Below are 24219 nucleotides of genomic sequence, written 5' to 3'. Positions count from 1 at the left end.
TTGTTTCCATGAGACCTTTTTGGCCATCTATCTACACACTGGCACTGTAGGTTTTGCTTGGTGGTGGAACATATATCAGTGGATTATTGCCTTCCCCTGGTACTTAGTGACTATATATCTTTCATATAAGTATGTGTTTTAAGAAGTTTATACAGTAGTAGATTTTTATATGACGTCTCAAATGGCCTTTAGTGGTAGTTTCCTCTCATAGTATATCTCACATTCCTCTTATATTCCCAGTTTCCTATTTAATTATCTCAATTTAGTCTTCCTTTGCCTCTCCATAACTATATGTTATTTTCATGCTTTTTTATATCTAACATGTTTTATTCTACTGTTAAATAACCCAGGCTTTTGGTTACAGCATTTGATCATAGCCATAGTAAGCCTATCTAGAACAAAGAGTAGAGCTGGATCTTGACCTGGTCATTCTCAGCTTCCTGTGAAACCACCACATTGATTTCCATATACAATTTTTCACTCTCACTCACAAAAACAAAGGATGAGTGTTTTCATTACTCCATATTCTCAACAGACAGAGCTGTCTATTATTATATTGATCTTGACATACTGACTGGTATAAGATAAAATCTCAAAGTAGCTTTGATTTTTATTTCTCTGATGACTATGGGTGTTGAACATTTCTTTATGTGCTTCTCAGACATTTCTTTATTGATTTTTTTACTTACTTATATTGCAAATATTGTCCCCTTTCCTTTTTCCCCTCTGCAAAGCCCCCATCCCACTCCCCCACTCCTTTACCTCTAAGAGGATACTCCCCCACATACCCACCTATTCCTGAATCACTTCTCTAGCAGTCTCCTATGATAGCACATCAAGCCTTCATAGGACCAAGGGCCTACCCTCCTATTGATGCCAGATAATGCAATCAATCCTCTGCAGCATATTTTATTCTTTCTTTTTTTTTTTTTTGATCTGTACATCCTTTTAAAATTGGTAAATTAGGCCATTTGTTTTCTTGATGTCCGGTGTTTTGCAAAGTTTCTTATATATTTTAGATACTAACCTCCTTTTAGATTTGTATTTGGTAAAGAAGTTTTCTCTTTCTGTGGGCTGACACTTTGCATAAATGTTTATTTTTTTTTGCCCTACAGAGACTTTTCAGTTTCATGAGTACCTGTTCATTAATTATTTGAGTTAGTGCCCATGCCACAGGAAACATTTTCTTAACCAATGAATTCAAGACCATTTCTCACTTTCTTTTGTATCAGATACAAAATGTCATATATCAGATACTTTGTATCACATATCCAGATATCTGGTATTATGTTGATGTCCATAATACAGTTGAAGTTGAGCCTTGTGCATAGTGATAAATATACACCTACTTTCATCATTGTAAATCCATCTATTCTATTTAACCTTAGCCATTTGTTGAAGATATTGTTTTTTCCCTCTACTTTGTATTTTTGACCTCTTGTAAAAAAACAACTTTTCAAAGGTGAATGGACTTAAGACATTCTTAATAATTTAATGGTTATATTCAATTTTAGAATGTGTGCCACTGAACTTCTGAGTAAAATTCGCCTTTGGTTTTAACAAAATTGTGAAGCACTTTGGGAAAAAAATACAAACAAGCAACCCTGCACTGGAAGTCAAGATAGAAAAGATTTCCACAACCACCATTGCCTTTCCCTTGGTGCTATGATAGACTGGGAGAAAAGTAATCCACACACTACAGAAGACCAGCATGCTAAATGTCAGGAATTTGGCTTCATTGAATCTATCAGGCAGATTTCTGGCCAGAAAAGCTACAGTGAAACTCCCTAGGGCTAATAAGCCCAAGTAACCCAGTACACAGTAGAATGCAATAACTGAACCCTTGTTGCAGACAATGATGATGTGACCATGTTCAAAGTGTGGATCAGAATCAACAAATGGAGGAGATGTTCCTATCCATGTTCCACAAAGTATAAGTTGGATCATGGTACAGATGGGAATGATATAGTTAGGTGCCCTTGTTACTAACATCTGTCTTATCTTTTTTCTTGGATCAGTGATCTTGAAAGCCATTACTACAGTAATTGTTTTGGCCAAAATAGTGGAAACTGCTACAGTGAAAACAACTGCAAAAGTGGTCTGCTGTAGGATGCAGGTAGCCATATGGGGATGGCCAATGTAGAGCAAGGAACAAAGAAAACAAAATATGAGAGAGATGAGAAGAATGTAGCTGAGAAGTCGGTTATTTGCCTTGACAATGGGATTGTCTCGGTGTTTCAAAAGGATACTGAGTATAACAGTTGTGAGAGCAGAGAATAACAGGGCCAAACAGGTCAGAGTCATTCCTAAGGGGTCTTCATAAGCCAGGAAGGTCACAACTTTCTTTAGGCAGTGAGTTTGTTTTATGTTGGCATACTGATCATTTGGACACTTCACACATTGATCCATGTCTGGTATAGAAAAGGAGGTATTATCAGTTTTATTTTTCTTCTCTATTTTTCTCAAACATTTTTAAATTAATGCACTGGGTAGTCTTGACCAAATTGGCATATTTGTTGGATATACATTCTCCTGAACATAGTCTTTTAAAAGCCATAACTAGTACTATTTAGGAAGGCAAAAACGCTATGAAGTAATTAGCACTCAATGTAACTGGATCATATAAATCTTTTTCTATTATGTTTCTATGTGAGAAATTTAGTACACTAGATCACATCATATTTTCACTACTTTTTGAAATTAGGTTAGAGTGTTAATCTACTCAAAGGATAAATCCTTACTGAGAAAGCACCAATACAAGAACATTTTCCATCTCTTAATGGAATGACATATAATCCTAGATGGGTGCAAGAATCTCCTTCCAAATTTAACTTGAAATTTACACTGCAGTAAGTGCAATTTAAAATTTTTAATTGAATTGGAAGACCATATCCATTGGAATTTTGTAGTAGCAGTCTTTCCTTCAGTGGCATACATTATTATTCAGTTATTTTAAGTTCGCCTTATTTTTCAAAACTTACCTTAGCATGTAAGTAATCTAGTGAATCTCAATGTTTTATGGGTTTCCTAAGATCATTGAAAAGCACAGGTAATTGTTTGTGGAGAGCTCTTGGTGCAGCTTCAAGGACATTGTCAAGAATATTTACAATGAACTAGGACAAAGGTATAGGATCAGATAAAATTTTGACATTAGGCTAGGACAATGCTCAAGATGAAGACAGCTGAGGGATGTGTTCTTTGTATCTTGATTGGCCTTTTATGTTCCTGAGTACAATAGTCATTTGTGACCCTTTGTTTTTGCTTTGTTTGTTCCTTAACCACTCTGTTTATACCTTGTTTGTTCCTTGACTGATTTGTCTTTGTCCTCGTTCTGACCCTATTCTTTGCATATACCTAGAATGGTATAAAAGCAGAGTGGAAAAAAAACCTGTTTCAGCCTGAGCACTGGCTGGAGTCATGTTATAATGTCTAATTGTATTTTCTCTTCGTCAAGACCCTTTGAGTGACCAAGCTGGCTTGGTTGCTTATTTACATTTTGATTCATAAGAGTAGCAAAATTACAGTCATTAAATAGCAAGAAAAATCATTTTGTGGTTGGAGGTGGGGTTACCACAACATTAGAAACTATATTGAAGGGTTACAGTTTTAGGAAGTTTGAGAATAACTGGCTTATTCTTTTGAATTATTTTGTAAACTTTTCATCATTACTATGTGTAAAAAATTTTATATTTATGGTTTTTGAAATATATGCAAGTAGCAAGTTAAATGAAAAGAATTGCAATATAATATTATTCTGTATTGAACTGACAAAGGTAACACATTTAATTCATTAATATTGCTTTTATATTTATGTCACAGTGTCAATTCAAGAAACATTTTATTGCAACATTTCAACACAGTATTCATTTCAACCTTTTCTTGCATTATTCACTATGTTGTATAGCCCAAAATGCCGAATATTCTTTATGGTGTTATTTTTGTTGTTTGTGTCTTCAAGGCAGGGTTTTTCGGTGTAGTTCTGCCTATAATGGAACTCACTCTGTACAGCAGATTGGTCTTCAATATACAGAGACTCACATGCCTCTGCCTCCTGAATTTGAGTGCTGGGATTAAAGACACACACCACTGCTCCCCAAGTTAATGTTGAACATTCATTCTAATGCATTATTTTATGTCTGAGTACTACATCCATCTCTGCTTTGGTCATGTTAAAATTTTATTGAAATATTTATGCACTGGTCCTGAGATTGAGATTTAATTTTATTATTATCCATTTCTACTCACTCCTACAATAATTATTTTGTGTGCCAGTTACTTCATATATTACCAGTTATATCACATCGAAAATTCCCCTGGTACTCTTGAGACAAGAGAGATACCACCAATTATAAATTTTCTACTATCTATATAAAATTATGTACTGCATCATTATAATGGATTCTTTAATAATATATCTATATATTGGCTGACTTACTGCTTGCAAAACCTCAACTGACCAATTGGTAAGGCATGTAATTACCTGTCATGTTGGAAATTTCATTCTCTGGACATGGGGTACAATCAAAACAGCAGACAGCCTTTCCTTTCTGAATAAATTTTCGGAATCCTACACTACAGGGCACACTGCATACTGATTGTAATGTCTAACAAAAAATAGATATGTGTTAGTAGAAAGAGTTTGACCCACTTCACAATTAAAACCGCGATTTGCAGTCTTATCACTAACATTTTTCATTTATTTATAATTACACAAATGAAAGAGTAATATTTTATTGTTTTTAAATCATATTATAAAAATATTATGTTTTATGATATAAAATATAAATAAATAAGTGATATTTATTCATTTATAGTTAAGAATCATACTTAAGTCCAAACTCACCTGTCTAATGTCCATGGTCCAATCTATCATGTCTTCCGCTATATATAATTGCTGAAAATGTAGAAAATGTTTGGAAAACTTTCCTATTTTCACATTAAGTCCAAGAGCTGGTAGAAGATCCATAGCATAGAGAATGTCATATTCTGTATCCAGTTTCCCTCTTTGATTAATATTGTATTGATATCCAGAAGAAATTATAAATTTGTTGTTCTCCAGGAAAGGGGCCACCTGGAATAAATTTATTGTTGTAATATAAACTACGCATGCACATTAGGGTAGATAATCTGAAAATCTGAATGCTTCTAATTTAATTAATCTGGTCTAAAATGTAATATTATTAAAACTCCTTAATACAATAAAAGAAAAGACTATAAATCTAGAATTAAGTAGCATTATGCATTAGAAATATCAAGTTTCACAATGAAGTTAGTGGTTTACAACATTCACAGCTTAGTAATATTTATGGAAAGTAAGACATTATCAACATTATTTTATTCATCAGTATTATTACACCATCAGCTACTGAATAGAGTTCCTCAATACATAAATAGAGTTGCAGAATTGCCTAACATAAGTTAATAAATTCTTCATTATATCAACCAACAGATTCCTTTTCTTTTTTGGTGATTTTTCAAGACAGGGTTTCTCTGTATAGTCTTGGTTGTCCTGGAACTCACTTTGTAGACCAGGCTGGTCTTGAACTCAGAAATCTGCCTGCCTCTGCCTCACAAGTGCTGAGATTAAAGGCATGTGCCACCACGCCCAGCTCAATCAACAGATTCTTGATCATTTAAAGGACATTTGTGTTTCTTGTTTTGTTTCAAATGTTGACAATATAGTAATGCTTATGTGTTGGAAATATACTGGAAAAATTCATCAACTTAAATTTTTCCTTCCTTTTTAAAAGTTCTTTGAGACTTTTATTCAGTATAATCTTGTCATATACTTTCTAATCTCTCAGCACCTTTCCAACCTCCCCTCTATCTCAACACACCCAATTTCCTGTTCTTTCCCTTGCTTTAAAAAAATTCCCAATCCCTAAAAATAAACTAAGAAAATCAAGAAGTCCAATTTGTACAGGCAAGCTTTTGAGCATGGGATCTGCTTTGAAGTTTAGCTTTTATATGCAGTGTCATTCAATTGAAGAAAATTGATTTTCCTTCTAAAGAGACCAGTTGCAAATAGCTTTTTGGCAAATGTGGAAATGTGTGTTCACTTCTTATTTGTGCCTGGATTTTGTCTGGCTCATGATTGGGAGTTCACATGAATGCTACCATAAATCTATGAGTTTATATGTGTTTCTACTCTGTTCTACTTATTAAATAATATTTTCTTAAAAATCTTCAATCATTTATGGCTGTTACATTTTTCTGGCCCCCTTTTGACATAGATGCATGATCTCTGAGGTGAATGGTGTTATAGAGACATCCCATTTAAGGATAATTCCTTCAAAGGCTCTTACTCTGTGATTTTTGTACAGTTGTGGGTCTCTGTTATTTATTACCTATGCAGAAAGAAATTTATCTGATGAGAGTTGAGTGATGTCTTAATATACAGGTATAGCATCACATCATTCTATGCTCATTTAGCGGAATAATTGGTTTTTCTTTGAGCCCATGACGTGTCCATTCTAGAATTTTTGACTATACTAGCATTGTCAGGTGTGAGTATCATCCTATGGAGTGGATCTCAAATCCAATGATAAAGTTGGACTTAGGTTGAATAATCCCTTAATTGTTGTGGCACAATTTTTTTAGCATATCATTTTCATAGATTTCTGAGTTTCTAACATGGAAAAATTGATGATTCTTTTTTGTTTTGTTTTCAGTGGTAAGATAAGCACCTTCCAGCTCTATGAAGACTAGCCATTAAACAGGGAGATTTCAGTTGAGGATCAGATTGATTTCTCCATGTTCAATGTGATTACTATGATTGTTTTCAGCAACAAGGTCTTTCTGTTACATTGTGGTGAATAACCAATAACATTGATTCTAATGTTTTCAGTATGCTGTTGTCTCTTGATATTAATTTACACCAGTAACCATGTTCATGTAATATGAAGCAAATGCTACAGAAATAATCCCACTTGTGAGAAATTTTTGTAGAATACTTGTATTTAGAACTTATGGTAAACTTTGTGTCATAAGTTGACACTTCATACTATTCAGTGGGAATATCATTACCTTCCAGGAGTAAAATTCCAGCTCTTTTCCAATATCCTTCTGCCAATGTTCTGTATGTTGAATAAACATTTCATGAAGTGCATAGGCTACAGTATAGACAGCATTGTATAGGTTGTAACTTGGCTCACTCATGGACACTTCAAATTGGTGCCTGGATAACCATTCTAGTAGGATTTTGGTTGAACAATTTTTCAGTGTCTTACAATGAGATGGCAATGAACAGTTGAAATACAGCCACCACAACCTAGCAAGGGAAGTATCCTTATTGTAGTTGGAAGGCTGCACTGTCTGGATGAATTTTTTAAAACCAGTAATCTTAGAATGGGGATGTGAAAAAATGAAAATCCCATTAAAGGAGGAAAGAAGGAGGTCTCCTTTACTTGTGTTCTCATCCCAATGTGAGGTGGTAATCCAGAGTCTCTTAATACTTAAATGTTGCCACAGTCTAAAATGTAGAGTTAGAATGTCTGAGTCACCATAAATGATAATAACTTTTGCTGATGACGTCAAGATCTGGGTATAATACTTTTCAGCTCTTTTCTGATATAGTTGTGTATTTTGTATGATCATATTCACAAAGGCTATACAAACTTTGTGTTTGTGCATCTCTCCTCTCAACTTAAATAGAAACTCAATGCCTAGTTCATCATCTGAAATGACCAGTCCCACCCAATTCCAGCTAAAATAAACTACTAAGGCCATCATGGCCTGGGTCAGAAATGTATTCTTTGGAGACATCTGGTACAGATAAGGATGGTGTTCCCGGTCACTCAGGAGAGGATGAAATGGCCCATAGTAAAGCTAAAGGACAAAAACGTTAACTATATGAAGAAAAGAGAATGTGCAAATTATAGTCTTTCTAAGCATGCCAGTTAAAATCTGGGAACATTAGGAAGTATAAATTGTTTATATAGTTATTGTAATTCTATCTTTTTGTGATTTTTTTTCCCAAAAACTACTTAAAAGACTTTTATATTAAAACACTTGACATCTCCAATCTTTCATATTTATTTCTAATGATGATGTCATGTATGTGCCAGAAAATGATAATTTATGCTTCAACTTCTGAATCATAACAGACATAAAGCCAGTTTGTGCCTTCTAATCTGTCTTGGTACTCAGAAAGGTGGCAGGAAAGGAGACAGTTTCAGTACAAACAGAATGTAATCTCACCTGTGGTATTGCAAAGATGTGTAGGAGTGGCCCAAGTAAGGCAGATGAAAACCACCTTGGTCCTGTAAGTACAGTTAAAATTCTTCTTCCATGTTTACAGTTGTAGTTAGGAATAGCTGCATCTCTGTTTGAGTACATGTTAGTCATTTGTAGATCTTCCTTTTTGGCACAGTTAACCTTAACTATCAGAGAAATATTTGGTAAAATATGAATATTCCTGTTTATTTGTTTGATTGCAAACAATAGAGCCAAAACCAGGTGGATATTTCTGGTTGTCAATCTGAAAACAGAACACAGAGATCACTAGAGTTTAAGTACAAAACATGTTAAAATTAGATTACATTCACTACCCTGATTATTACTGAATGTTGTTTCCCTGACCCATTTCAATGGTGACACAGGTATGTGGGAGAATGTGAAATATATGCAAGAGTATAGGAATATTTAAAACTATCTTTTTGGAGGGAGGATAGACTTCACTCAAATGGTATTGTTATCAAAATTCATATAGTTCCCGTCTGTTGTCTTTGAACATGATGAAGAGTCTTTGTGCTGTCCATGGACTAGAAAGTAGGTGCTAGCCAATTCTGAATCTACTCATTGGTTTATCTTGGAATTCAAGGAATTACTGTGTATAGAAAATGAATGAATTCCATAAGCTACCTAGATTCTGATGTATTCACCAATAGAATAATCACTATCTAAGTCCTTAACTTAGTAAATGAGAAATAGCTAATTAAATTTACCTGTATAAACAGCTTTTAGGAGGCTATAGGATTTACAGGGAATGCAACAAACTACATTTCCTATTATCCCCTTTTAATTCCATAGAATTTTCTCCTTTTAATTGTCTGTGCCTGTGCAATTTTGAGTGATAAATGGCTGAGGATAAGAACTACTGTTACTGTATGATGAATGAGCTCCCTTCACTACACAGGGGCACTTGGATTCCAAATAATGTGTTTTATACTTAATTGAACATTATTATATTGACCCTGAGTTATGTTTTTTTTCTCCTCAAGATTTTATCAACTCTATTTTCCTCCCACTTATTGTCCCCTTTGGTCAGGTGTCAGTAGATCACCTCAGGGCCACTCAGTGGTGGCTTCACCCCACTCAGTGGTCTGCACTATGAGAAGTACTAACATGTATTGGTGGTTGGGCACTTCAGTGTTTAGTAACAGTCTTTAGTAACTGGATGGTTGCAGAAGGCACCTGCACACTTCCAGTCTTCTCTAGTTGAGCAGTAGTGAACTCAATAGCTGGCATATTCCAGTCCCATTGGCTACATTCTTCTCATAAGCATCTTACTGTTATTTCTAAATACTCTTAGAATCTCTGTAGAAGTAGATATCAGGCATATCCTCCCATAGGTGCCCATGGGAAATAGCGCCATAGATATAATACTTCCCAGGAACAAACCAATGGAATACTTCCCTGCAGCCAGTATCTACCATATTAGTACCAATAAGTGAACTCCTTGACACTGCATGGAATGGGAATTTCCAACAATTACAGAGGATAGTCTTGTTTTACAAAGAACAAATATGGGCAGGTTGACATAAAACACCTCTGTGAGGGTCTGATGTCCAGCCCTGAGATAGCCATGGCTTCCTGAAAGCTTCTTGGTTCTGGTTAGTGAAGATCCCAGTTGGTGGCTCCAGTGGCAGCAAAATATCAAGCAGTGCGCACTTGCTAGTGTTTCTGAAAAAGATGGTGCTGACATCAACAGTGTTCTCAATGGGAATGATAGTCAGAGGTGAAAGCAACAATGTCTTCCATGTTTTCTTCAGATTTACGCTGTAGATCACATTTCGTTTTGTAGACATATTGCTTCATATACAAGTAAAAGTTTGTGTCAACTGAGCAGGTTGTTTTGGTAAGGAATTTGAAAACATCCTTCTCCTTCATTTGCAGGGCATCATGGACTCTGGGCATTGTATAACTTTCTTTTAAAGTTACTATGAGAAACAAGAACAAGGCCATTTGTTCATACATGGGCAGTGTGGAAAGACTATCTTTGTTGTATCTTGGTTGTTTTGAATTTTGTACATATTTTTTTATTTCTATAATACCTTGATTTTTATGTCCATATTTTTATTTAACATATTCTAACAGTATATATGACAATTTGTTTTCACTCCATGGTCTCATTATGGTAGCTCTTGTTGACTTTTTTGTTGTTGTTGTTTGTGCGTGTTTGTGTACGTGTGTATGTAGAACAAGCTACCATCAAAATTACAGAGATGCATCTGCTTCTATCACCCAACTGTTAGGACTAGAGGTAAGCATACACACGCTTGTAATATTTGACCATTATTTTCAAACAACAATTTGAATCATTTCAGTATTTTTATTTGTGATTGCTTATATTGTTGTATAGTCTGTCTATTTTGTATTGTGTTTTGACTATAGCGTACATATATCAACTATACTAGATCCAAATTGTTGTTATGTATCTGCTATTATATTAGATGAACAATGTATGTACTTTTTAATTTTATGTTTTCCTCGCTTAAATATTTTTCTAGTGTTTTTGTTACTTTAATTCTGAAAATCTCTCTTACATTCTTAAAGACCTAAAGTTTTGCCTGTTTTATCCTGAGTTGTTGAGTGTGCTAAACTAAATAAACCACTTCTGTTAAACATATATTAATTTTTAATATCTAAAAATCATAGAGTTGTTTCCCAAATAAGCTATCTTTGAGTTAATGTATTCATCTTAATTTTTGGACCGCTTTTAAGTTCTATAAACACATTATATTTAATAAATTTTTCCCCTTTATTTTGAGATCTTAACTACATTATATCTCCCTTCCCTTTTCCTCTTTAAGAGCCGCCATTATTTCACATCTTACTCTCTTTCAAATTCATAGCCTCTTTTAACTATTGTTCCATATTTCTTCCAGTTGTGTTTGGTTCTATCCTAAGCTCACCAGGCTATAAAACCTTTTAGCCCTGGTCCTTCAGACAGTGTTAATGGTGGGCTCCCTCTCAGGTGGTGGTTCTTAACCTCAATTTGATTGGCCATTGCCACAATTTCTATACCACTTTTTACCACATACCTAATTTAAAAACAGTTATTATTTTATGTGTATAGGTGTTTGTGTGCATGTAGGTCTTTATACTATTTGCACGTCTTATACTGTCAGCATCCCTGGATAGACTGGGATTGGAATTACGGACAGTTGATACCCACAATGTACTTGCTAGGAATTGAGCAGCCAGTGCTCTTAATTAAATCATCACTTGAGTTCCAATACTCTCCTTTTAAAATTGAATTATTTGGTTGTTGATGTCTAGTTTCTTGACTTCTTTATGTATTTTGGAAATTAGCCCTCTATCAAGTGTTGTGTTGGTGAAAATCTTTTCTCATTCTGCAGGATGCCATTTTGTCCTATTGCTGGTGTCTTTTGCCTTACAGAAGCTTTTCAGTTTCATGAAGTCCCATTTATTAATTGTCAATCTTAGTGCTTGTTCTGTTGAATTTCTTCTGTTTAGTTTCCCGTGTCATTTGCCTTCAAGGTTATTCCCAGCTTTATCTACTATCAGGTTCATTGTATAATGGTTTATGTTGAAGTCTTTGATCAACTTGGATTTGAGTTTTGTGCAGGATCTTAAATATGGTTTCATTTGTATTCTTTTACATGCCAACATCCAGTTAGACTAGTACCATTTATATATGACTTGTGATTTTTTTCTTGCAGCTTTCAACAAAGTTTGTTTGTCTTGATTACTCAATGATTAACTCTATCATATGTCATAGGGATTTTCTTTTCTTGTTTTGTCTATTTGGAGCTCTGTATGAGTCTTATATCTGTCTGTGTCTTTCCTTATTTTGGGAAAGATTTACTCCCATAATCTTTTTGAATATCTGTTGTATTTCTTTTCTGTTTTTTCTTTCTTTCTTTCTTTCTTTCTTTCTTTCTTTCTTTCTTTCTTTCTTTCTTTCTTTCTTTCTTTCTTTCTTTCTTTCTTTCCCTCCCTCCCTCCCTCCCTCTTTCTTTCTTTCTTTCTTTCTTTCTTTCTTTCTTTCTTTCTTTCTTTCTTTCTTTCTTTCTTTCTTTCTTTCTTTCCCTCCCTCCCTCCCTCCCTCCCTCTTTCTTTCTTTCTTTCTTTCTTTCTTTCTTTCTTTCTTTCTTTCTTTCTTTCTTTCTTTCTTTCTTTCTTTCTTTCCCTCCCTCCCTCTCTCCCTCTTTCTTTCTTTCTTTCTTTCTTTCTTTCTTTCTTTCTTTCTTTCTTTCTTTCTTTCTTTCTTTCTTCTCTCTCGCTCTCTTTCATTCCTTCTTTCCTTTTTTTATTTTCTTCTCTTCAAGACAGGGTTTCTCTGTATAGCTGTGGCTGTCCTGGAACCCACTCTGTAGACCAGGTTGGCTTTGAACTCAGAAATCTGCCTGAGTCTACCTCCCAAGTGCTGGGACTAAAGGTGTGTGCCACCACTGCCCGGCCTGTTTTATTTCATTAACTTAGCATGCTTCTTCATTTTTAACTGAATTTGAAGGTTTGGTGTTTTTCATTGTGATATTTTTCTGTTTTCTTTTTCTTTTTTTTTTAACAAATTTTTATATTTTTTGTTTATCTAAACTAGATCCTCTATTTTACCTTCAAAACAATTCTACCTTCTGTCTAATCCACTCTACTAATAAGGTTTTTCTTTAAGATGTCTATTATTATTATTATTATTATTATTATTATTATTATTATTACTTTTTTTACTGTCCAGTTATTATCCCACTCCTGATCTGTCCTCCAACCATTCCTCATTCTATTCCTCCTCCCCCTGTCTTCAAGAGGACTATCCTCCCACCTGAACAGATCTTCCCACTCCCTGGGGCCTCAAGTCTCTTCATGGTTAGGTGCATCTTCTCTTGAAAAGGAAAGACCAGGCAAACCTCTGCTGCATATATGTTGGTGACCTCATAACAGTTAGTGCATGATGCCTGACTGGTGGCTCAGTGTTTGAGAGATCTTGGGGGTTCAGGTTAGTTGAGACTGCTGGTCTTCTTATAAGGTTGCCTGGCTTCTGTCCGTTGGTTGGGTGTAAGTATCTACTTACGACTCTTTCAGTTTTTTTCTTTTTGGGCCTCATGGAGGGCAGCCATGCTAGCCTTCTGTCTGTAAGCATACCATAGTGTCAATAATAGTATCGGGTCTTGGAGCCTCCCTTTGAGCTGGGCCCCAATTTGGGTTGGTCAATTAACTTCCTTTCCCTCAGTATCTTCTCCGTTTTTTTTTTTTTTTTTAATTTTTTTTTTGGTTTTATGATACAGGGTTTCTCTGTGTAGCCCTGGCTGTCCTGGAACTCACTCTGTAGACCAGGCTAGCCTTGAACTCATAGATCCGCCTGCCTCTGTCTCCCGAGTGCTGGGATTAAAGGCGTGCACCACCATGCCTGGCTTCTTCTCCACTTTTGACCCTGCAGTTTGTTTAGATAGGGACAATTCTGGGTCAGAGTTTTTGACCATGGGTTGGCAACCCCATCTCTCCACTTGATGCCTATCTTTCTACTGCAGGTGAACTGTACAAGATCCCTCTCCCCAACGTTGGGCATTTTATTTAAGGTCTCTCCCTCTGAGTCCTGACCGTCTATCATCTTCCAAGTCTCTGGTACATTCTAGAGGATCTCCCCACTTTATACCTTCCAAGGTTGCCTGTTTTCATTCTTTCTATTGGTCCTAGGGGACTCCTTTTCACCCCCCACCATGTAATACCTAATAATATTCCCCTTTTGCCTTCTCCTTCCCTCTCCCTCTCAGGTCCCTCCCTTCCTCTGTCCTATGCTTTATTCCCATGGGGGACTGAGGCAACCTCACTTGGGCCCTTTGTTTGTTAACTTTTTTGAGTTCTGTTGATTTTATCCTGGGTATTCTGTACTAGTTTTTTGGTTAATATCCACTGATTAATGAGTACATACCATGCATATTGTTTGTATCTTTGTTGCCACACATAGGATATTTTCTAGTTCCATCCATTTGCCTGCAAAACTCTTGATATCCTCATTATTAATAGCTGAATAGTATTCCACTGTGTAAATGAACCACATTTTCTGTATCCATTCTTCCTCTGTGGGATATCTGGGTTGTTTCCAGCTCCTCGCTATCACAAATAAGACTACTATGGATATAGTACATGTGCCCCTGTTGCATGGTGGGGCATCTTTTGGGTATATGCCCAAGAGTGGTATAGCTGGGTCTTCAGGTTGATCTATTTCCAATTTTCTGAGGAATCTTTAAATTGATTTCCAGAGTTGCTGTACCAGTTTACAATTTCATCTACATTATAGGAGTGTTTCTCTTTCTCCACATTCTTGCCAATACGTGCTATCACCTGCATTTTTAATTTTAGCAACTGACTCAGAAAGATGAAGACACCCACATTGAAACCGCAGATGGAGCTCAGGGATCCTTATAGAAGAATAGCAGGAAGTATTTTGGCCCTGAAGGGAATAGGAACTCGACAGGAAGATCAGCAGAATAAACTAACCTGTACCTGTGTGACTGTCAAAGATTGATCCACCAAAGCACATACACAGGCTGGACCTAGGTCTTCCTGCACATATGTATCAGATGTGCATCTTGGTATTCTTTTGGGTTCCAAACAACTTGATCAGTGGCTATAACAAAAACTGTTTCTTATGTTCTTCTATCTGGGCTATCTTGCCCACTCTCTGTGAGAGAGCACACTCCTATCCTCACAGAGACTTGATGTGTAAGGATGGGGAATATCCCAGGGTCCTCCACCCACCATAGGAGAAGTGGAGGGGCTTTGGGAAAGAATTGTGGGAAGAGGTGATGGGGGGCAGTGAGCAAGATGTAAAGTGAATAAGTAAATAAAATAAATAAAAAATAAAATTTACCAACAACCACCACCACTACCACCACCATCACAACAAAACAAAACAAAACAAAACAAAACAAAACAAAACAAAACAAAATCCTAAATTCTGTTCTGAGGAACTGGACTGTCTTTCTCATTTCTATCAGGTTTTATATTCCTGTTTTCTTAGGAATCACCCAGAAATTTATTCCTCTTTAACTCTTTCTCCTTAATTTTATTGATTTGTGATTTCTTATGTCTTTAATCTTATTGGTTTTTAAAATGTGTTTTATTATTATTTTAAAATTATTTAAAAAATTCTGTGTCCTGTCTTCATCTAGGTAATTCTCATTAGCAAACATTTCTGTAGAGCTGGTAGGGCTTGTAGAAAAGGTTTTGGCTTGAATTTTTTGTTTTTTATATTGTTGATATTCTACCAATGAGATCTGGGCTTCTGGACTCTTATTGTTGATTCTGTATCTGATTTTGGCAAAGCAAGTAGAATAGAATATATGCACTCTAGTTGGATCTAGAAGTACCAAAACCCTTGGTATATTGAAGTCAGGTTGAAAGTAAGAACTGGGCTGGTATAGAGAACATGCCTCTTGATCTAAGCCTGAATTGTGTTGGGGGATTTGGTTGTATGATAAGGTTGATTGTATTATGGAAGGGTCCAGTAGGCTGGTAGGAAGATAGTGACTCTTGGTCAAGGTCTAGAGATTATTTGAGGCACACAGAGGGGAGTGAAAACAAGATTTTGGTACTCTCTGGGACCAGGGTGAAGTCTGGTGGGATAGGAAGAGGCATGAATGATAACTGTTAGGCAACTCACTGAGTTAGACCCTTGTAATATGTGGCTCGGTGGAGAGGTTGGATCTGGTGTAGAAGGTCACCTATAGGTGGCAGCAAATAGGCTGGATCTTAGATGCTGGCAAAGATATTGAGAAATAGGAGCACACCTCCATTGTTGGTGGGATTGCAAGCTGTTAAAAGTACTCTGGAAATCAGTCTGGAGGTTCCTCAGAAAATTGGACATAGTATTACCAGAGGATCAAGCTATACCACTCCTGGACATATACCCAGAAGATGCTCCAACATATAACAATGAAACATGCACCACTATGTTCATAGCAGCCTATTTATAATAGCCAGAAACTGGAAAGAACTCAGATGTCCTTCAACAGAGGAATAGATACAGAAAATGTGGTACATTTACACAATGAAGTACTACTCAGCTATTAAAAACAATGACTTCATGAAATTCACTGGCAAATGAATGGGACTTGAAAATATTATTCTGAGTGAGATAACCCAGTCATAAAAGAAGACACATGGCATGTACTCACTGATCAGTGGATATTAGCCCAAACGAAGCTCAGAATACCCATGATACAACACACAGACCTTAAGAAATACAAGAAGAAAGAAGATCACAGCAAAGTGGGGGCAAGAAAGTAATCTCGGGAAGTAGAGTGAGAGAGGAATCTGGGAGGGAGAGACAAGGGAGAAAGGGGTGCTGGTTCAGATATGGGAGGAGATGGGGAGAAGTATAGAGGGTCAGGTTTTGAAAGGATGTGTGTAGCAGTGGAGGAGAGGGAAGTGTAGTAGGCCCCAAGAAAGTCTCAGATGCCAGGTACCCAATAGGTTACCAGGATCCGACAGGGAGAACATTACCAAAAATAACCAACAAAGAAGATAGAACCTGTAGAAATCCTATCCAGTGAATAGGCAAAGCCCCCAGTTGAGGGATGGTGCCACACACCTACCTCAAAAATATTAATACAAACAATAATAATAATTCTTATCAAAGGGAAATGCAGGGACAGAGAGTGGAACATAGACTGATGGAAAGGCCATTTGGAGATTGCTACACCTAGGAATCCATCCCATCTGCAGACACCAAACCCAGACATTATTGCTGGTGCCAGGAAGCACTTGATGACAGGAGCCTGGTATAGCATGACCAATACACATGCAGATGCATGAAGCCAAACATCAGACTGAGTGCTAAGACTCCAGTGGAGAAGTTAGGGCAAGAACTGAGGGAGCTGAAAGGGTTTGCAACCCCATATGAAGAACAATAATATCAACTAACTAGACACCCCCCCCAATGCTCTCGGTGACTAAACCACCAATCAAAGTGTACACATCGGGGGTCACATGGCTCCAGCTGGATGTATAGCAGAGAATTGCCTTAATGGACATCATTGGGAGGGGAGCTCCTTGGTCCTGTGAAAGCTCAATGATCCTGGATAGGGAAATAGTAGTGCACTGAGGCAGGAGTGGGTGGGTGAAGAAGCACCCACATAGACGCAGGGAAGAGGGAGAGGATAGGAAAATTTTGGAGGGGAAGCTGGGAAGGGGGATAGCATTTGAAATGTAAATAAATAAAATAACGAATAAAAAAGAGTGAAATGCTCATTCATCTCAGAAGTGTATAATAACTTGGCCAGAAACTGGGTAAACTGATGATACTTCTGATGAACTCAACTGATGATACTTCTGATGAACTAAGTTTGATGGTAATTACAAAGATTCAGAGTCCTATGATTTTTACCTTGTGATTTCTTTTAGCCATTTTTTATAGCTCATCTCCATCTCATCCTTTGTTACACTGGAACTGGAGATTCTGGTTCCTTTATTCTATTTTCTGCCTTTCATTCCAGTTTCTCCAGATTTTTCCTTCTGATACTTGTAGTTCTGGCAGGACCCCCTTCTCCCAGCCCTACAGCCATCTCACTTTACATCTTGCTGTAGAATAAGAGTTTCATTCATTATATTGCATGGCTCTTTTCAGGATCTATTTCTTTCTCATATTTCTATCCTTTGTGTTTCTGAAGAACCATGTAACTGCTCTGTACCAGAGACCCAGAGCCCACACACTTGGGTGACTTTTATCTTTGTTTTGTCTACATTCCAGTCTCTTTATTCTTAACCTAAGTTCTGCTATGACTACCCTGCTTGAATCTCTCCTTAAGCCACCTCTTGGGAACTCAGTTTCTCTTGTAGACCTACCCACCCAGTTCTTCCCTACTGCCTTCTCAGCCTCTCATTCTAGCCCACCTCCACTCTTCTGTGATCTCCTCTCTTCCATAATACAACATTCTCCCAGAAACCCTACAGCCACCACATTTACCTTAGACTCTGGTGATGTATACCCACCACATTTGGCAAGTAATGTGACTATCAAGAGTGGGCAACAGCAAGAAAAGAAAAGAAAATCCACCTGAACAAAGACAGGACCAGATATATACACAAAGAAAGAGTTTAAATGCTATATGTCTGTCTATATTACAGAGTTGAATACAAAAATATAAACAGCCAAGAGAACATTCTTCTTCTAGAATCCAGAACACTAATGCAATATAACCCTATAAAAAGCAATTAAGATGAAGTACAAGAACTTAAAAATAGCTACCACGAATATGATAATGAACCTTAAAAAATATGAAAAGAAGATTAAGTATATCCAAGAGGACATAAAGAATAAATAATCACAGAACTATTGGTCAAAGGAGGTAGAAGAAATCTACACCCTAGAAACAAAATAAGGAATATTAATAATATAATCTATTAACATATCCTAGTATTGATGATGTTAATTCCTCAGTAAAATGATATAGAAATATATTATATTAGAAAATAAGTATTTATCTTTTTGCTGCATATAAAAAAAAAATACCACCAAAAGAGACATCACCTTAGGATAAAAGGATGGAATAGGTATTTTAAACATGTAGAATCAACAAACAAGCAGATAGCTATTTTAATATCTGACAATATAGATTTCAAATAAACTATATTCCCATTAAAGGAAAAAAACCATAGGGATATTAAAATTCTAAACATTTATGCACAAAATAAGGGTGCCCAAGTTTCTAAAGAAAACGACACAACTACTAAAATCACGTACTGGTCCTAATAGTGCAATAGTGAATGACTTCATTTTCTCATTGCTCAAAGTCAGGTCATCTACAAAACAAGCAAACCAAACCAAAACTAAAACAAAACAAAAAAACGAAAAACCTAAACAGAAAAGCTGGAATTAAATAATGTTATGAATTAAATAGATCTGATTGACACCTGCAGAATACTCTACCCAACACTGAAGAATATATTTTCTTTTCAGTAGGCCATGGAACTTTTATTAAAATTAACCAAATGTTAGAATATTGATGAAGTTTCAACACACATAAAAATTTGAAATAACACCATGCATTCTATTTGACTACAATTCATTAAATTTGAAGACATCTCATTTAAGGATTTCAAGTTTCTCATTCTCTGTACAGTGTCAGGTACAAGTTCCATATCTTGCAGTGGGCCTTAAATACAAGAAGAAAAAGAAAAAGTGGTTGGGTACTCTAATAGCATTTATGCCACTATTGTACTGGGTAGTCATCGTTGCAGGTTGCTGGTACTGTAGTTTGGAGATATTGATGACTATCTTTCCTCTTTGGTAGCATTCAGAATACCATGTAGTACCGTGCATGCTAGTTAGTGAGGGTAAAACATTAAGTTGGGCACAAACCCAATTTTTACACATTTGTTGAAATAATTGTCTTCAGAAAAAAGATCTTATGATCAGATTGTGGAGAATAACTAATATTCTTGGCAAAGCCTGCATTTTTCCTTCTTCCAATCAATGAGTATTGTGAACCCGTGTGTCTTCTAGTATCTACTTCCATCTCTTTCTTTAATATCTTAAGGATTTCTTTGTGTAGATTTTTCATCCCTTACATTGGATTAGCTACTTGGCATGTCATTCACTTACTTTGGGAAGATAAAGTAAATGGAAATTATTTCTTGATTTATTTATTTTTTCCAATTTATAATGGTATATAGAATGCTGCCCATCTTGGTATGTTGATTATATATGCCTGTAACTTAGTTGGTGTCATCTAAGAGTTTTATTATACTTTTAGAGAATTTTAATGACTGATTCATACTATCTCTGATAGAAATAATTTGAATTCTACTTCCTAAATGTTTCTGATACTTCCTAAGAGTTTGTGTGCCATACTGAATAATAGCAGAACATAAATTTTTTTTCTTTTTTTTGATGTTACGGAGATGTTTCCAGAGTTTTCCTACACTATAAAATGTTTATATTTTTTACATTGTATCTTTTATTATTTTATGAATGCACCTCATTTTTCTAAGTACTTAAGGTCATTTTTATTAAAGGATATAGCACCTTGACAAAATTATCAGTACTAAAACCTGAATTATTTAGGTAATGGTAGAAATAAATATATATGGAATAAAACTTTGTTTAATTTTTTATGTATAAAGAGAATTTAGTTAAACTTGGTCTCAGGTTCATACAAAGGGGATTCCAAAGATAAGTCTTAAAAATATCCTTACCCAGCATTGTTCAGTTTTTCGCCAACAACAATCACAACACAACAGCAACAACTAACATCAGCAGCTTGGTAGTATAGTGACTTATAGCATTCTTCACAGTATATCAACACAAGTTTTTTGGTCTTGTCTAGATTGGGAGATAATCAAGTACATGAAACCAAGTAATTTATTTCTGTGATCCATGAGTAACATGTTTCTCAAATAGATGAAGAGAGCTTTAACTAGATGTCTACTAGACAGTGAGACAGGATGGCATTGGTTATAAGTTTGTATGTGCCTTGAATCTGTAGAACATTAGTGTCAAAGCAACATTTTAAGAGTGAAGCCTAGCTTCCTTGTTTTCAAGGGATAAGCTACAAAGGGTAAGCAGCTTGCAAAGTGTCACAGTCAATGAACCTGAATTTAGATTGTTGTCTTCTGGTTCCTAGTTCAGATTTCTATCCCTTTAAGGATTTGAGATAAATAGGAGAGAAGATCAAAAAACATTCCAGTTCCTCCTTTTCTCATTAAGATAGGATCCTCAGAAATGTCTCTTCAAACTCTTATACACTTCCATGATCCTTCTGGCAATTATGACAGTTTTGGATTGAGATGGATGAAAACACTCAAATTGAACAAATGTTCTCTGCCTTTTCTTCAACACTTGCTTCCACTTGGAGTGTGCATTAATTTGATAGGTGTACAATTTAATTGAGAAAGACCTTGTTAAATTCTTTAATGTTTGCTGTTATATTGCTTGTTTGTTTGTTTGGTTTTGAGTGGTATTTTATTTTATTTTATTGGATTTTTATTTTTTGTTTTTTTATGGGTGGTTTTGAGAGAACTTTAGGTGTGTAGGGCAGAAAAGAGAGTCTAGAATGACTGTGGGATGGAAAGAATATGATCACCATATATTTAAATAAAAATTATATTAAATAACAAAAAATATAAAAATATTGGAAAAATTACCATAGTAGTACCTTCCTTTCTAGGTCCATCAGATATAATATATGTAATACCCCAAGATAATGGTTTGTATGTGATAAATATCCATTAAACATTAGTTAATATCATTGATTTTATTTTTGATTAAAAATATGATTCCAGAGAGTTACTGAATATCTGTTATTTACAATCTATGTTATTATATACCAAATCAGTATATAATTAAGCTTATTTTTTGTTTATAACAGAATACATTCTCAAGCATTTCCATAACATATGAAGACAAATCCATTACCAAGACTATTATATACCTACTTACCTGTTTGCATACTAGCAGTGCAAAGAAAGTAAGGCTGAATGATCAGGCCATATAACAGTATTTGTATAACTGAGGCATTTATGCCTACATGAGCCATTCTTACATTCAGAAACATTGAACTTAGTTTTCTTATTTGTAAATAGGGAAAGTCAGGAATCGAGACAGTAAAATTTATGTCTTATCATATAAAGCATTCTTTTTACCTTTCTCATCTTAAGTAATGTAAATATGTAAATCTGGATATAAAAAAGACCTTTAATTTCAACTATTTGTTTTGTAGACATAAAATTTTCAGTATTTTAGTGAAGATCTTGTTACTGGTGTACAGTGGACCATACTATGATGAGATTGGAGTGTGACTGTTAAGAGGAAGTACAAATGTTCCTATCTTGACCTCCAATAAAACAAAGTTCCCCTCCAATATTTTGAGGACCAGGCTGGCCTGGAACTCAGAAATCTGCCTGCCTCTGCCTCACAAGTGCTGGGATTAAAAGCATGCACCAACACACCCGGCTTCAGCCTCATTTTGATTTTCTCTTTTAAACTTTTCTAATCTTTCCCTTATGTCTTTTGCAAGAGTGTCTTGTCTAGGGCACCACATTTCCCATGTTCCATTTTACTGTGAATATGAGTTTATAATTCAACCACTCTCAAAATGTTTTTCACCATCCATCGTCTGTAAAGATATATTTGATATCCTGGTCGGTGGCCATCACATACTGTATTAATTTAGTTTCACTAAATCTCCCTCTTACATCCATGTCTTCTTAAAAATTTGATAAACATTCTCCAAAATTCTATAAATAACTGAATACAATCATTGTCCCAAAGTATACAACTGTACTGTGTTGAGCCTCATAAATATAAAAATGTTCTACATCACAGAGTATTACCACACATTTGTTTTATTTGTGTCAATTTCCTCAACATGAAATGGGAGATATTTGCTATGATTTTACTAAGTCAAATTCCACATTCTACACATCTCATTACCAAAGAAAAATAATAGCCTACCACACAAATTAAGGAGTATGTCAAATATATTTTATATTACTAGGGAAAGTGAAAATAGAGGTGTAAATACAGGATGAGTGTCTGAAATTTTAAATAGTAGGCAAAATAATGATGGGAAATAAGGAAGTCAACAAACCATCTTCAATAGTAGGAAATTGGACCAAATTTGTAACCTTAATATCTCTCTCTTACATATTAGCAAGGGCTAAAGAAAAGAACTTTCATTCTAGCATATGACAAGGAAAATATCAGGTTAATACTTGAAGTGACATCTCCTATTCTAACAGGTAAATAACTTCTCTACTCAAAATAACCTAAAAAGATTCTACATATACTTATAACCTAGAACTTAAATAAAGGCATGGCATTATTAATACAACAAATCTGTGACTCTACAAATGACAAATGGAACAGACTTGAAAATGAAATTGTCATATTTTTTCTTATTCTGATTGCAGCTAAAAGGCATAGCAAAACAGTTTGTAAATGATGATATATTGGTCATTAAAACAAATGATAACTATCTGTATAAGAAACATACCCAGGAAAAAGAGTATAAATATGAAGATCATCTCTGTCTGGGAACTGGGCTCTGCATACTGATGGAAGGAACACTAGAGGACTACTGAAAGATCATTTTATTGTAGCCTCTAAGAACCAAACTCAGGGCAGTGCTTTGTTCTGTGTGTCTGGGAGACATCACATAGCCTTCCTATAATAACAAGGTACAAAGTATATGTAATGTAGCCTAGCAAATGTTATTCTAAATGGATGAACAAAATGCCTAATCCAGAAATAGGGAAATTATCAACAGTCAAACACAGAACAAAGTTTTGATTGATCTTAGTGGTATAGGTGGGAAATGGGGAAAGTAGACACAGAGAATTATGGTCAACCTATCTTTATCCCTAGTGCACATTATTTACTATGATAAACATAAATGAATGAAAGAGGCACTTACGAAATATCTGGGTTTCCATTGAAAGGATCATTCAGTTGTGGACCCTGTCTTGTGTATATGTAAAAAAAGCAGTTATCTTCTACATCTCCAACCTTGTTTTCATTTTGTTTTAATCTCCAAAAGCATTTGGGATGTGTTACACTCAAAAGCAATAAATACTCCAGGATTAGGAAGAAAGACATGAAAGATAACATCTTTATCACATCCGCTATGCCTTGAGACTGAGCCAAGTGCAGTATGACTCCTTAGGCCAAAGCCCAAGTATCAATGTGCTCTAGTGCACCTGTGTGTCTCTTTTTTATAATTGTAGTTAGTACTGAGAAAAACATGTATGAACTTTGGTACTTTTCTGCATGTTGTCCTCTGGAGAATTCTTAAGCACTTTCTGTCCCAGGGCTCGCTATTTGAATGTCTGTGTTCAGGTGACAATCATGGGCTGACAATTTTGTTTAATGGTAATTTTCACCTCCCTACATATGATGATTTCATCCATGTTACTTGATATGAAGGCTGCAGGCATGAAAATTCTTAAGAAAATTTGCTAACCTGTTTAGTTCACCAAACTGTTTTTCTGATCACCATTTGAAAGAGTTAAAGTGAATTGCACCAGCCATTCCAA

The 24219-nt window shown here is 35.5% G+C and overlaps 1 protein-coding gene across 5 annotated transcripts; it reads right to left on the bottom strand.

The window, feature by feature from the left end:
- Positions 1–797: 797 nt before the first annotated feature.
- On the bottom strand, positions 798–23869 carry LOC110298432 (vomeronasal type-2 receptor 116-like). 5 transcript variants are annotated; one of them, XM_085841579.1, is made up of 7 exons: positions 23601–23860; positions 9770–10160; positions 8200–8479; positions 7027–7827; positions 4844–5071; positions 4481–4604; positions 798–2411 (listed from the first exon to the last, which is right to left on the bottom strand). In XM_085841579.1, exons 2-7 carry the CDS (start codon positions 9805–9807, stop codon positions 1492–1494), a joined length of 2391 nt encoding a protein of 796 aa, XP_085697705.1. In that variant the 5' UTR covers positions 9808–10160; positions 23601–23860; the 3' UTR covers positions 798–1491. The 5 variants fall into 5 exon arrangements, with proteins under 5 accessions (XP_085697705.1, XP_085697706.1, XP_021023336.1 ...); XM_085841580.1 differs by lacking the exon at positions 23601–23860 and adding an exon at positions 14114–14604; XM_021167677.2 differs by lacking the exon at positions 9770–10160 and having other exon boundaries at positions 23601–23869.
- Positions 23870–24219: the final 350 nt, after the last annotated feature.

This window comes from Mus caroli, unplaced genomic scaffold (assembly GCF_978045245.1).
Source record: "Mus caroli unplaced genomic scaffold, Mus_caroli_1 scaffold_8, whole genome shotgun sequence".
Classification (NCBI taxonomy): Eukaryota; Metazoa; Chordata; class Mammalia; order Rodentia; family Muridae; genus Mus; species Mus caroli.
The sequence above is the reverse complement of the archived record's forward strand: the minus strand, read 5'-3'. Positions and strand labels throughout refer to the sequence as shown.